We start from the raw sequence: 15796 nt of genomic DNA on the forward strand, positions 1-15796 counted from the left end.
AAGAACCCCTGGGCTTTGTTGGTTAAAGGCCGGCCTCCTTTGCACAGTGAGCCCCAAACCAGGAGTGGGGAGACACAAGGAGTGCTCCAGCCTTGAACTACCCATCAGGTGGCTCCCTGTTGGTCCTCACCCAGGGTGGACGTGCCAGGACCCTGCTCCTTTAGACCTGAATTTCAAAGGCCTTCTGGGCACAGTGTAAACTGCCCTTCCTGGGGTTCATGGTGAAGGAGCACTGTGTCTCCTTCCCACCAGGAGTGAGAAGGCAACAGGTTGAAAGGATTTGGGGATGGCTATAGACCATTCCATCGGGGGCAGGGAACAGAGACATGCCACCATCTCATGGGACTTACCAGTTTAGTGTGAAGCAAGGAAATCATGACTTCCCTATGCTGTGAGGTCATTTGAAAGACCATCTTTGAAGAGTGTGCCACAGTTAGCATTTTACCAAGCTGCTTGGAAGTGAGCCACCTTGCCCCAGACCTGTGACCTCATCATCCTGGGGAGCCCAGGAAAACCACCAGAATCTGCTGATTCAAGAGGAAACCTGGTGTGCTCTTCAGGCCTCTGGTTTTGAAGGAAGGTCTGCTGACGTTGACTGAGGGCTTGCTACTTGCTGGGTGCTGACGTTGACTGAGGGCTTGCTACTTGCTGGGTGCTGACGTTGACTGAGGGCTTGCTACTTGCTGGGTGCTGCTTGGGGCCTGATGTGCATGATCTCTTTTATAGTTCTAACAGCTCGAAGATGACCTTGTAAGTGAGGAGACAGGCTCACGAGAGTTTTTGACTATTCGCCAAGTCCACTCAGTGGGAGGAGTATGATGAGCCAGTGTTGGAACCGTCTGGCCGACTCCTCCCTTCCTTCTGGGATTTTCAAGCTGTCCTGAGGACCCCCTAACTCCCAGAAGCTTCCGGTGGCTCAGAGAACAAAGTGCTGTATTTCATAGGGCAGTTTTCTCCATAAGATTTCATGTAACCAAAGGTTGCCTCTCTTTTAAAAAAAAATTTGACCCCCACCCTTCACCCCGCCCCAAGTTACCGGAATCCACGCTGACTGTGTGCTGGGCACTGTGTGGGGTTACTCCTCACGTGACCAGACGAGATGAGCATGTGGCCATGGGGGTACTGTGGTTCAGAGCAGGCAAACAGGGCCTCTGGTGTGGAGTCAGAGGCTCACAGAGGCTCAGGAGTTCATTGCCATTGTCTCAGCCCACAGCTCCTGAGCCATTGGGCACGCCAGGTGCCTCCCTGCCTAGGGGCAGGTGAATGTCCCATCTGTCTGTCTCTCCATCCAGCTGTCTCAGCCGCTTCCCGGAGCTGCCTCAGGGCCCTGCTGCCGTGGGGCCAGGAGCTTTTATGATCATTCCTCTGCCTGCCACGGTCCCAGCCCAGCCATTCATCACCGGGTCTTGAACATGTCTAGTGGCGAGTGTGGAAGCTTGTAAAAATATTTTCTGTCCTTGCAGATGATGTTCACATGGGCCTAGTGTACATTTGTCTGATGACTCAGTTCCCAGTTCTGTTCCCCTTTGGAGCTGTCATCGTAAACATTTGCTGAAGTGTCTGAGGTCTTTAGAGCAACTCAAAGGACTCGTATTCCCTTGTGGGGCAGGGGAGAGCATTGGGGTCTTTATCCGATGACCCAGCCGGCGCTGAGACCCTGGGCGAGTCTCCTGTCTGTAGGTCTCAGGTTCTCTGTGATCTGAGAAGCTTAGACTAGAGGAGTATTTTCTCTGGCTGGCTTCTGTGAAGCCCAGAAGATTCTCCAGGCTACTCATTGGTAAGGTCAGGGGAAGAGCAAGTATTTGAAAACTAAGGACTGGACGAGCTCCACATCCCAGCCTCTTTCTCTGCGGCTGTGAGCCTCTCCTCCTCCAGACTGACTCCAGAAGTAGGGCCACGTAGACGCTCACTCACGCGTGAGGTCTGGCTTGGGAAAGGCGGCCCAAACCTCCCTCTGGTGGGAGAAGCTTCTAAAATCGTAGGCATGTTTCTGATGAGGAGTAGCCTTCTTCAGTTCTGAATATCCCCCAAACGTGTGTGTGTCCCCTCCCTTCCTGGCATGCACGCACGGGCACACGCCCACACCTTCCCATCGTCCCTTCGTGCGCAGACTATGAACAGCCTCTAGAACGCCAGGCTGAATCCTGAGACTCCCCACTGCCCCAGGTGAGGGAAGATTTAGCGACAGACAGGGTCAGGGTGCTAGACGGGAGGGGTGCAGGTGTCTGAGAAAGCAGTGAGGTCATAGGAGGGTGTGCGTGTCCTGAGCGTGGGTGGAGTCCGTCACCAGTTGGGGGGATGGGTAAGCCCATGTGCTGTGCAGGCAGAGTGGGTGGCTTCCCCGACAAATCAGACATAAAGGTCAGAGATGCTGTTCGCAGCCGTGACTCAGCCAAGTTGGCACATCCTTGTCTGGTGGACAGTGGTGTGCCTCTCCCCGGCCTGGTTTTGGCTGAGTCATGTGGCCTTGATGATACCAGGCAGACTCCGTCAGGAGAGGTGGAGAGGGGAAGAAAGGCCCAGACGAGGAAGCTGAGGTCCTGGGTTTGAATCTGACTCCTCTCCATAACCTTTCACGGTTGGCGCTTCTGTTTAGGCCCTGACAACCCCATCTGGTAAATGAGGCCAGAGGACCCCAGTTCCTTCCAGCTGGGGCAGCCTAGGACCCGGATCGATGTGATCTTCTGGGCAGTCAGAGCTCAGCTCTGCTCTGTGAGCAGGTCCTCTCACCGCCCCTCTCACCTGTAGAAGTCATGGGAGGGCAGAGGGAGCCACCGGGCAGACAAGGTGGTTCAGGAGTCTTTGGTCTGTGCTGCTGTGGGCTGGGGGGAGCCTCCCAGAGCCTCAGCCAGCACCGTGCTGGGCGAGCACACCTACCACGTCTCAGACTCGGGGGTGTGGGGAGGCCGGCAGACTTGGATTCCCATTCTGCTGCCTTTCCTCCCTGGGTCTGTCCCCTCAACTGGGACACTCGGGCACTCGTACTTCCCCTTGGAGTCCCACGGCGGTTCAGTATTTGTAAAGCGTTGCTGACACGCCATCAGCTGTGAGATGCGGCCGCCTGTGCTGACCTTAGAGAGAAGATGAAGACGAGGCCTGGTGGCAGCCCCGCTCAGGGAGGGGCGGCGTCCTGGGTTTCTGTCCTTGAAAGACAGTATAGATTTCCTGACATTGCCAGTAAAAGTCACGGCAGTAATTTTATCATTTAGTAGTTAAGGCTTAAGAAAAGGTCTTAAGTTAAGTGAAAATGTTGTTTTCTGTCAGTTGTTATGATTTTGAAGGATAATAGTTGAGAGAGAGACTTAAAACTCTGATACCAGTGCCTAACCTCTATTAACAGAGTGCTGGCTTGCAAATGACCGGCGCTGCCGGGAGGGGCTCTGAGAGTCCGAGCTACTTCAGGAAATGGGGTTTTATCCAACCGGGGCTATTGGTGACCACCACTGTGGTGTTGATGCCCGGCCCTTGATCTCTGTGGGAGGTCATCCTCAGGGAGTAGGGCGCCTCCAATGGGACACTAGAGCCAGCTTGTGTGAGCTGATGCTCAGCACCTCCTTCCGACTCCAAATTCCATGATTCCATATTGGTAGTTTGAAATGGGTCATAGGAGGAGGATTTACGCCACAGAAATTAGCAAACGCTTCAAATCACGCAGTTGGGGCTGCTTTTCAGATTGAATCACAAAGCATGGAGTTTAGGGGGACATGGCGAGGCGGTGGCAGAGCTAAGATGTGGACCCAGGTCAGCCTGACTCCAAAGCCAGCACCTTTGACCCCTATATCACATTGCCTTCAGTCTTAGCACATCAAGCTGTGTGTACCTCGGGTGGCTTCCTTCCTTAGAATTCTGGAAGTGGAGTTGCTCCATTGGGAAAGGCATCATGCTGGGCTTAAGGAGGTTTCCAAAGGCTGCAAAACCAGGGCTGCAGAAGAGGTCTCGGGCCACTCCCAGACTATTCCTTCTTTGCCTGTTTCCAGCTCTATGGAAGGCGGGCCCCTTGGGAGGACCCCGCCAAGTGGGTGATGGACACCTACCCCTGGGCAGCCAGCCCACAGCAGCACGAGTGGCCTCCCCTGCTGCAGCTCCGGCCTGAGGATGTTGGCTTCGACGGCTACTCCATGCCTCGGGAAGGGTCTGCGAGCAAGCAGTTGCCCCCCAGCGACGCCGAAGGAGACCCACTGGTGAGTCTTAGCTCCCGGAGCGGCTCAGCTTTTACTGAGCACTTACTGTGTATTGGTTGTGACGCAAGGCATGCTGGGAACAGAGACGGGACCGAGCCAGGGTCTCACTTTGGAAGGCTGGACCGACCCCAAGGTTAGTCACACTTTTGCCAACATGCTCTCTCATGATGTCAGTTTCTCACTACAGCCTTGAACCCTCTGACATTTGTTCCGGTGTAAGGTAAAAGGTTACGAATGTGATTTTTTTCCAGCCTCAACACCCCTATCCCACTCTTTGCCCTCTGACTAGAGTGCCACCTTTATCACGTGCTGTCCTGCCCCATTCATCTCTCCCACTAGTGACCAAGCAGAGGCAGCTCTCTGTTGCTAAGGAGCAGAAGGTCGAGCCAACTGATCAGGAGCATTGGCACAGAGAGGTCTGAGGCCACGAGGGGCTCCCAGGGACAGGGCAGCCTGAATACAGGTCCCAGGGCCAGCGACCTGAGCTAAGTCTGGGTAACATTGCCTGAGCTTTTTACTTATACCCATCATTACAAGAACAAATAAAGGCCCTTTGAGAAGAGCCTGGACAGGGACACTAACACTATAATTACAGTGTTCTCTGCCTACGTGAAACTGTGAAATTAGACCTAATAAATCGAAAACTCTATTAAAGAAGGTGGAAGCACATATCCCAGAGCCTCCCACACTTAGGTGACCATTATCATGCCTTCAGTTTACCCTTGAGCTCCCTTGGCAGCTAAGGCAAGAGGAACAACACAGCAGAAAATAGGACGTGCGTTACTTCTTTTTAAGTTCGTTTTTTTTTTTTTTTTTAGATTTTATTTATTTTATTTGACAGAGATCACAAGTAGCAGAGAGGCAGGCAGAGAGAGAGGGGGAAGCAGGCTCCCTGCTGAGCAGAGAGCCCGATGCGGGGCTTGATCCCAGGGCACTGAGAATCATGACCTGAGCCAAAGGCAGAGGCTTAACCCACTGAGCCACCCAGGCCCCCCTTGCATTACTTAATGAAAGAACACGTTCATAAGGGATGCATCAGGATTAAAAGACAACTGACTTGTTGTTCTTTCCCTGATGACTAATTGATTTGCTTGATAAATATCATCACCGTCATCATCATCATCACTGCTGCTGTGAGTTGTCTGACATCCTTCTGACTGGCAGGAAGGAGCTGTGGTCCTGGGAGCTTTTCTTCAGCAGGAACTATATTTTAAGTGGGAGTGTTTGCAGAAGAAAGGAACAGCCACATCCAACATGAATTATGGCCACAGCCAGATTCATGGAGATGTTTTTGTAGCTGCAAGCTCATGAGCTCTTTCCTTACATAAAAAATAGAATTTAGGAGATCTCTAGAGGAAAACATGGCTCCCTCGTCCCCAGAACCTCTTCTCTTACGCAGGAGTATTTGTGTCCCTGACTAAACATAAGGGCATTTAGGTAAAGCCTGGAGCTCTTGGAACCATTACACAGAACTCTCCCTCCAACCCCAGGTCCCCAGAAGTGAGCTGTGCTGGGCAGTCACCCCCACATAACAAATAGATACTTGGTATTTCTCCCTGCCCAGGGCCTGCTGTCTCTTGCTGACCGGTCTCTCTCTCCCTCATGAGACTGAGACCTCTGGGAGAAGAGGACTGACTCGTTTTTTGTTCGAGAATATACACTGTAAATACACTGGGGCTGTTTGATGAGTGAATAATCGCTGCCCAGGATTGCCTGTTGAGCTTTGGCTCCACCTTTTACCCAGTCGTGGCTACACCAACAGGCCCCGCTGATGGTGGTTCTGCACCCTGGCAGGAGACCATGAGGCATCCTGAGAGGCAGCTGACTGGGAAGCAGCTGGATTTCATGCCCAGCTGCTTCACATCTTGGCCCTAGCTCAGAGACACCCTTCTTTCTAACTAACTTGCTACATAGAATCAAAAAGACACAATTTACAGTTGTAAATAAAATTCATTCCTACTTCCCCTTTCACTGGCAAACAAATAACCAACAGACTGTAGGCAGGGAAGGTCTCAGAACATTCTTTAAACTTTTTAAACAAATGATGGTGATGATGGCAGATGTCCTTTATTGAGACCTTCCTATGCACCAACCCCTGTTTGGCGGGTCTGAGGCTTCTCCTGTCCTTCGACCCTGTGAGACACAGGTGCTCTTGTTCTCTCTGCTCTGCAGAGGAGGACTTGGGGGCACAGATATGGTAGACAGCTTGCCTGGAGTTTCCTGCCTCAGTATTTAGGCACCTTTGCGCTTTGTGGCTCTGCTGGTGGCTGATGGTGGCCTCAGCATGAGCGGGAGCGTTGCCAGCTCCAGGCTGCCCTCTGGCTAGAGCCAGACATCTGCATGGGCTTGTTGCTGTCCAAAGGGGGAGCCGTGTGCCTCACTTATCAGTGGTGCCCAGGCGGCTGGACGGGCATCTCCACGCTGCCCGAGGGCTGTGCTTGAGTAAGGTGCGTCACTTGGAAATACAAGATAAATACTGGATTCGTAGAAGACTTCCTCTTTTGTTTTCTGTGCTCTGCCTGTATTCACTCAGTCCACACCCATAACGTGGTAGGACAGGTACGATTGTTCTCATGGGGCCAATGAAGAAGCCGAGACACAATAAGGTGAAGTAACTTACTCGAGGTTATGTGGCTCCTAAGTGCTAGAGGCAGGATTGGAAACCTGGAAGCCTGGCCTGAAGTTCACAGTTTTGTTTTTTCATCCACGGCCTCTGCTGTGGGCTGCAGCCCAGGGTGAGTCTGGAGGACAGAGCAGGAGCCTGGAAAAGTCCGGAGGCGGATGACTGCCAGGCCGAAAGCCGCTCATGTTCTCCCTCTCTCCCCAGATGAACATGCTGATGAGGCTGCAGGAGGCGGCCAACTACTCCAGCCCCCAGAGCTACGACAGCGACTCGAACAGCAACAGCCATCAGGATGACATCCTTGACTCGTCCCTAGAGTCTACTCTGTGACAGGGGCCAGCCATGGAGCCTGCCTGCCTCTCCCCTCCGTGCCCCGCTCCATGCGCATCCCCTGCACCCCCTGAAGATGCCCTCCTGAGCCAGCCCCCCGGCCGCAGCGTGAGAGCCGCAGGGATACCCAGACCCCTCGTCCTCCAGCCTCGACTTGGGTGCGGGCCTCCCAGGCCAGCCGCCTTGGCACCGCTGCCTTCCACAGTGAGACCTGCACTATCTCATCGTTTATTTTCATTATCGTTTGCCTTGTTGCCGTGACCTCCCTAAGACACTGAAGTTACTTCTCGGGAAAGGATCATCACCGTTGAAATGGAAAGGTTTATAAAGAAAACACACACACACACACACACAAACCAAGAACCCACTTGGAAGCTCTGAAACCCAACAGCATCGTGCTGCGAGCTGCCCAGAGCAGAGAGACTGGAGCCAAGCTGGAAATGCGGGCAACACAGCTGCCCCTCCACACCGACCCCCTGGCTGGGTCTTGCCGTGGGCGCCCGCCTCTGCCTCCCCGCCTTCCCCGCGGCGGGCCACGGAGAGAGCTGGTGCTAAGAGCACGGGCGCAGCCCGGTCCCACTCAGCAGAGCGCAGAGCACGGCGAGGGGACACCTTAGGCAAACGCGAAGCCCGCTTGCTGTTTTGTTTGGCTTTTTAAATGGTGCTCTCCTTCCCCGAGGGGTATTTTTGCCTGTTCCCATTCAGCCACACCTCCCAGACCCGGCAGCCTCTGGTCGGTCCCGAGCGTGAGTGGAATGTGCACGAGCGGATGGGACCACGGCGCAGACAGCGCGCGCGTGTCTGCGCCCTCCTCCTCCTGTCTCCGTGAATCAGGTTTTTCTTTCTGCAAACACTGTGGCCGGTGAGAATGGGTCTGTTTTGAACTGGTTACCCCCTTGCAAATGAGGTTTGAGTTTCCCCGCCCTCTTCTGACTCTTTGATTTTGAAGATTTTCCTCCCCGCCCCCCCCCCCCAACCTTTGGTCAGAATCAGTACTTTGGTGAAAGAAAGAACCGCAGGAGTTGAGTTTCGGTTTGGTCCTGCTGAGTTCTGGTTGTTTGGTTGTCCATCCCCACGGGTTTACACCTCGCCGGGCCCTGCTGGGGCTGGGGGTGGGCGTGTCCTTTCTAGGAGGACCAGGACCCCATCCTCCACGCGCCGGTGAGCCGGGACCTTGCCTTTTCTTCCTGTCCTCGAGGCTTCAGAACGCACATCGACACCTCAGGCGTGCCAGCCCCAACCTCAGATGGGGTGCTGAGGTCACCTCGCACAAGACTTGCACTTTCCTCAGAACCAACATGACGCAACTCCACAAGGGGCCGGCGGCCGCTCCCTTCCAGAAGCCCCGGCCTCCGTCCAGACGAGTCTTGCCTGACCTCTTCGGTGCTGACCTTCCCAAAGCGATGCCTTACTGGTTTTGTACTAACCGTGTTCATTTACGAGTGTTGTGCCTGCCTGGGGTCCATTATTCTTTTTCTTGTTTTCCCCATCAGAGCAAACAGGGCTAAAAAGTCATCCACTCATTAGGAGGACTCAAGTTGCTGTGACTTTTCTCATCCAAAAGACTCATCTGTGTGGATGCGTGTGACCATGGGTAAAAGAAAAAAGGAAAAAAAAAAAGATGCATTTTTTTTTTTTTAAGATTCTTATCAGTCTCCAACTAACACTCTGCCTGGACAGTGATCTGTCTGATGCAGGAAAAGGCAAAAGTTCCAAGTCCACATGACATTGCCGATACACACCCTACTAGGATGTGTCTTCAACATATTGGTATTTCCTTTACAGAGAGTGGTATATCTGTACATTGTTAGTTTATGCTTTATGAAGAGAATCTCTATCAGGCCCCGGTGGGGGTGTCTCCGTTTAACGATCAGGGTTTTTATTCCACCTTTCACACTTTCTATTTCTGAAGGTATGTCTCTGTACATTTTTTTCTCATTTTCTTACCACAAGAACTTGACCTGAAACTGCTCGCATGACATTGGATGATACCACTTTCTTCCTCCTTAGAGGAAAAGGAGAACGTGTCCCCTTAGCTAGTGAATGGAAAAGCTCTCTGTGCTGTCCTTGCTCTCATCTGCGTAAACTCAGACTCTCTTGTGCGCAACCTTCGTTAGCCATCCGGGTGTGTGAGTGTGTCTTGTTCTGTTCTGGTGTTCTTTTTGGTTTTTTTGTTTTTTTTTTTTCCCATAAAAACTTCAAACCATGAATTTAGCCTGTGACCACGGGCCACACCCTGAGCCTTCTGGTAAACCTGAAGAGTGGTCCTTCTCAATCTGTTTCCCAACGATGACCTTACACGCTCATACTGTGAATTTGGGAGGAGATAAAATGGACTTCTCCTTGGGGGCAGTTTTCCCAGTCACCTTGTGAGTAGACACCTGCTAATATTGTTTGAAACCCTCCTCCTTTTTTCTCACCTTCTCTGTCTTCTCCCCTCTACTACAGACTTCCCTTCCCGCTGGGTCCAGGTTCAGAACCGAGACCTCTGTCCCTGGTGCTACCTGGCTAATGACCGGTGATTTCAAGTAGGGTAGCCCTTGTGGGATTCACAACTCCGTGTCCTTCCTAAAGTTTCGGGAAGCAGGGTTGTCTGATATGCACATTTCTAATTTTGGTCATGTTTTACTTTAGTGTCACTCACCTTTGACAAAGTGACTTTGTACTCATTTAGGGCTCTGTCCGAAATGCTTCCAGTTTGCCTTTTTCTACAGTTAGGCTAATTTTGAAATGTATGAAATTCTATGCAACATTTATGTTGAGTTACCAATGGAAGCCAAAAGTCTTCTTCCCAAACTGCCAAGAATTCTACAGGCCATAAATGAGATGGGAATATCTTTTAATTTAAGTTTGGGGGTGGGGGAGGGGTGGGACAAGGAATGAGACTTGCCTAGACCTTTGTTGTGTCTTGGGGACATTTTTTATTTCACTGTCGATGCTTCAACTTCGAAATTCTGTGGACTCGAATTTGATCATGGCGAATCTACTTCAAAAGGAAAAGAATCCAACTTCGTGGATATTAAATGGAAGGTTTGCTGTTTTAATCTAGTTGTTTCCAGTGGAGCAGTTGATGAAATATGTCCTATAAGATGTACATTTTTTCATTGTAACATAGAAATTGTAAATAATCGATTAAAGTGCTGCATTTTGATGAATTTTTTCTAGCCATTTTTAAAGAGAAAACTAGGAATTGAGTATTTTGTGTACGGTATGTTTCCTTCCTCTTTCCCTCCCGGCCTCTCCCTATTTAATTTTCATTTGTCATGAGGTTTTTGGATTTGCCAATGATCTACTGGAGATCACGCCCCCACGTCATAGAGAATAAAGCCGATGATTGTACCAGTCTTAAATTATTCATGATTCAATAAAATTGATGCTTATTTATTCAGATTAGTGGTTTGGCTTTTCTGTGCTCGAGCAAGTCCTCGTCGGAGTTCGACTGCATGGCAACAGCAGCCGTTCTGGAGAAGGATAGACAGCAGGGAGAGCCCGTAACTCTAGCAGACCTACCTTCGTTGCAAAGTCGTCGACAGTTTCTCCTCTAACTTTCTGCTCCTTGTGTGGGGCTTATTGGAAACACAAACCTTGGGACTCCTCTGAAACTTGATGAGTCCTTGGCGATCCTGTGGGAATGCAGATTCTGGTGGAAAGGTCCAGGGTGTGGCCCGAGGGTCTTGATTTGTAACCTCCTCCCCGGGGCATGCTGGTGATGTGTGTCCGCCGCGCTGGCAGCAGCAAGCCCCATCGGTGTCCGGGCAGACCGCCAACGGACTTCTTGGCACAGGCAAAGTTTTTGTTTTGTTTTGTTTTTTAATGTATTGAATACCTATTAATAGCCAAATTGTTTTCCCAAACACTCCAGTATAATCCACAAAAGGACCCTGAGGAGATAAATATTCCTACTTCCATTTTACAAGTGAAGGAAACAGGAGCAGAGAAAACCACTTGCCAAGGATCCCGTCAGCTAAGAAGGCTGGGAGTTGGGAGTTCCAGCCCCGTCTTCCAAATCCAAAGCCTGCCTTGCTGGGCTGCTTCTGACCTTAGGGGCCCGGTTCCACCGAGCAGCTGGCAGCCATCGCAGGGCACAGACCGTGGCAGATGAGATCACCTCTCAGCCTTCACTTTGAACAGCAACAACAAAAACTTTAAAGGCTTGAAGCGAGGCCTGTGGGTTCTCTGTGAAATAGACCCTCCACGGCTGACTCCGCGGCCAGTGATGTGAGCGGCTCAGCGTCTATCAGGCACCACAATGGCCCAAGCCGAGGGAGAGAGAATCCAGATGTTCTATAGAGGCGGTTTTTCCTGCCGGTCAGAAAGAACGAAGGGGAGCTGGTGCAATGGTTCGGCAACTAGATACCCTGAATTCCTAAGATTTCCCATGTTGAGTATCTGTTCTACCCATTGCTACACAGTCTTGTTCTCATGTTCTCGAGGATATAGGATCAGCATAGGTGAAGGGCATGATGACTTCAAACCACAGTATCCACTTCTAAAACCCACACCCTTTCTGCTACAGTCTCCTTAGGTTGGAAAATTACCCTTTTTATTCACAGATAACATTATGTACTTAAGATAATCTGAAAGAATTCGCAGACATTATTATAAATAGTGAGTTGAATACATCAGCTGGATACAAAATCAATACATGAGAATTAACTGAACAGGGGCGTCTGGCTGGCTCAGTCGGTAGAGCATGCAACTCTTGATCTCCAGGTTGTGAGTTCAAGTCCCACAGAGGAGGTAGAAGCTACTTGAAAAAAATAAAAAATAGTCAACATCTTTATGCAGCCCGGGTTTAAGAATTTCAAAGGTACCAGTTTAAAAGCATCAAAAATATCTAATACCTAGGAATAAATGAAATACAAGATGGGCAAGCCTCCCACACAGAAACGTGTAAAACCTTGTGGAGAGAGATTGAGGAAGACCCAAACACATGTGGAGATAAATATTGTGTTTGTGAATTAGAAGAATCAGTGTTGTGAAGGTGTCAGTTTTTCCAAAACGGACTATAGATTTGACGCAATCCCACTTGAAAGTCCAACACAGTTTATGGCATTGACGAGATGATTTTGAATGTATTTAGAAATGCAAATGGTGAAACATAGCCAATGGGGAAGGAAACTGAGATTTCTCTAGCAGATACTGAGACTTAACTGCCATAGTCATTAAGACAAAGAACAGGAACCGACAACAGTTCAAGATAGACTAGACATTCCCCAAATAAACCCAGCAAATGCTTGCTTTACTGCAGAGAACTGTAGCATCTCAGACCAAAGGACCTATTTCCTGGAGAAGGGAACTTGACCGAGGACACGTGACAACGGGATCCACTCGTTCCTACTGGTCAAGCGGAGGCTGACCTGTCCTCTTAAAGACTCAAGGCACCAGCTTGAGAAAGCCGTTCTGTGTTGGAGCACTGCTTTCCAGGAAATGGTTCATGTTCAACCACTGGCCACTATTTGTTGCTGGGTGCCCAACAACTAGAATGCATAAGTCTGGGAACTGAGGAGGGGAAGTAGGAATGGCTCCCTCCAGCAACCCACCTGGGGAATTTCTTGATTCCTGCCCTACAACTTTAGGTTCTGCAAAATTAGAAGTGCCTGTCCCTGTGCATCTGGGCAAGAAGGCAGGAGGAGGGGTACTTCTCTTCTTCTAGCACTTTTACCACTGCCTTTAAAACTACATCTGCAGTGAGATCACTTGGGACTTCAGACGCTGGCAGGGTCACTGACCCTGATTATGATGGGGAGCTAGCCTGTTCCATGAGAGCAGGAGCAAGAGTGTCTGGACTTGGGGAACTCTCGGGATATCTCCCGGTCATTTCCAGGGGCCTGGTGATAACTGCGAATGGGCCTTTGCTGCCACCACAGCCCGACAAGGCCAAGGTAGACAGTTGCTCAGAGCCTCCAGGAACGAAGTGCTGGCTGAGGGTATCACAGAATGCAGGACTGAGCAAAGGATGCTGAGGATCGGTGATGGCCCTGGGGCCGACTATAGCAAGGAGGCTAGCTTGTTCCAGTAACCCTCCCATTCAGAGTCTTTTCTTTGGAAATTTGACCAGCAGCTGCCTTGGACTTTCAGTAACATAATAGACTCGATGCACCAAATGACCGGTCTGAGCACTGCAAGGCACAAGGTGTGGCAAACACCTGGCATGCTGACAGTATTCCAGTGCAAGCCCCCATGTGTCCCTGCTTCCCTGCCCGAGACCATTCTCCAGTGCCACAGAAGTTTCACAGCAGCGCGCAGGGGATTCAGTGGCCTAGGGATGACCCACGGCAAAAAAGCAGTCAGTGGAAGGACGCCCGGCATTCCCAGCCTCCATGGGATGAGTGGGAGGCACAGTCTCCAGGGCTCTCTAGAGGCTCCCGGTGAGACTGGGTCTAGTGGCCCATAGTGCCAATCAAGGAGCTCTTCACTGGCTTTCTCCCTTCCTGGTGACCTTCATCTACTCCTTCTCTCAGAGCTGCACGAGGACGAGCAGCGAGGGCACACCCTTGAGAGTGAGTCCGCCTCACATCATGTGCTCCCGGCCCCTCACTTGGCTCACCCTGGTCCCAGTGCCGCCCTCAGTCCTGCTTCCTGACCCCACAGCACCAATTAGCTATCTACACTCACACCCTTTCTCAGGATCTGATAGGACCGCTCAGCAATTCTATTCTTAGTTGTTATTATGGATTGAGTGGTGTCCCCCTAGAAGGACATGTGGAAGTCCTCACCCCCTGAACCTCCACATATGACCCTGTGTAGAAATGGCATCTTAATCCAGATGAGGTCATCCTGGAGTAGGGTGAGCCCTTCGTGCAATACGGCTGGTCCTTATAAGAAGACGGTGTGTAGATACGAGGGAAGAACGTGTGAAAACAGAGGCGGAGATCATAGTGGCCGAGCTGGAAGCTCTAACAAGCATGAATCACAGGTGTTCCTTGCTTCCCCCAGAAGCTGGGAAGAGGCAAGATCCTCCCTTGAGTCTCAAAGGGAGCATAGACCTGCTGACTCCTTAGCAGGTCTTTTAGGCTTCTAGCTTCTAAAACTGTCAGAGAATACCTCTCTGTTGTTTTAAGCCACCCAATCTGTGGGACTTAGTTATGACAGCTCAATTTGGTCAGCCCAAAATGGTAGAGACAGCTCCATCACTATACTCATACACCCAAGAGAAATACACACACACACACACACACACACACACACAAATACATACATATGCCAAGAAATAAGTACACAATTGTTCACAGCAGTTCTAGTGTTCATTCTAACAAAACCTGGGAACAACCCACACATCCACTGACAAAAGGACGAACAAAATTGTAGTAGGTCAGTGTCCTACTGTAGGGAACATATTTGTGAGTAGATATTGAGTTGAATGTTGAGTTGAATGAGTAGATATTGAGTTGAATGCAGCCAGACCCAAAAGGATGCTGAAATAAGATTCCGTTTCTACAAAGTGCACACTACCATTCGGGGCTGCATGCCTGCATCGATGAGGAACTGTAGAGAGAGCAAGGGTGGTGGTCAGGAAGGGGAAAGGGCCTTGGGACGCTGTCATCCTCCTATCTCCTGACTTGGCTGACATAGGTCATGGAGCTGTCTTTGCTTTTTGTGCATTTCCTTCTGTGAACGCTATTCTTCATAATAAGGTTTTCAGAAAGCAAACGGTAGCCAGGCTGCCCACCCGGCCCCCTGCTCCCACCACTAGCTCCTGGTTTGAGTTCCCCGAAGTTGGCTTCTCAGTCCATTAATCAAGGGCACGGTTTTCACCCACCTTGACACGAACTGATATGTGAGCGTGAACAGGTTAAGGCTGTTCCTAGGTCTCAACCCCCCTGGAGTGAAGGGGGCCTAACCACACCGGGCTTGCAGGACTCAGGGAGGGGCAGTGTGCAGAGTGAGCTGATGCCATGAAACACTTCCCCGATTTTCCTTGTCCTGCCAGCGCCGACTTCTTTAACCCCATAAGCTCCTCTGGGACGGAGGCTGGAGCAGTGGGACCTCAGAGGATGGAACTAGTCCAAAAGGGGAGGACGCAGAGAGGTGGGCCTGGGCTCCAGACGAGTGGAAATGAACTAAGGTCACAAACAAGGAACAGGCTGCTTTTTTAAAACATTGAATGCGCCATTATCAGGGTCCAACCAGGGATCCCCTCCCTGGTTGGCAGGTGAGCCCAGGTGGTCTCTGGAGGTTAGTTTGCCTGGCAGGCTTGCTTTGGGCAGGACACAGTGGAAAGAGTGTTGGGGTCTAGAGACCTGAGTTACTGGCTCCTCCCCTAGCTGTCTTCCTTAGAGATCCATCCCCCTCTCGGGGCAATGGTTTTCCCATTAGTCTAATGAAAGAATTGGACTAGCTCAGTGGTTTCCTAAAGTGGATGTTCACCACTAGCAGAGAGAATGCAGTAGAAACAGACTGTGCCTTCCCCTGAGTGCTGGTCAATCAGGATGTGCTTGGGACCAAGGACCTCTCCCAGCTCCCGCATTGCGGGCTGGTTATAGGCAGTCTATTATACCTCAAATTGGCCACGAGGGGGCAGCAAAGCCAAAGCAATGCCAGTCCTTCATCTGGCTGGACTTGCCTTTCTTAGCAAAATCCTTTCTCCACGGAAAGGGCATGGAAGCAATGATATTATTGTACAATGAAATTCACGCTTAGCAGCTAGATCTTGATTTGC

The 15796-nt window shown here is 50.8% G+C and overlaps 1 protein-coding gene across 13 annotated transcripts in view; it reads left to right on the plus strand.

The window, feature by feature from the left end:
- NAV2 (neuron navigator 2) overlaps positions 1–10522 on the plus strand; it is a 712574-nt gene extending 702052 nt beyond the window's left edge. For all 13 annotated transcript variants that reach the window (XM_082747350.1, XM_082747353.1, XM_082747358.1 and 10 more), the window contains 2 exons: positions 3978–4181; positions 7009–10522. In XM_082747350.1, coding sequence (XP_082603476.1) covers positions 3978–4181; positions 7009–7134 — 330 coding nt within the window. In that variant the 3' untranslated portion in view covers positions 7135–10522. The remainder of the gene's footprint in view (positions 1–3977; positions 4182–7008) is intronic.
- Positions 10523–15796: the final 5274 nt, after the last annotated feature.

The sequence above is a fragment of the Mustela nivalis genome, assembly GCF_964662115.1.
Source record: "Mustela nivalis genome assembly, chromosome: 9".
Lineage (NCBI taxonomy): Eukaryota > Metazoa > Chordata > Mammalia > Carnivora > Mustelidae > Mustela > Mustela nivalis.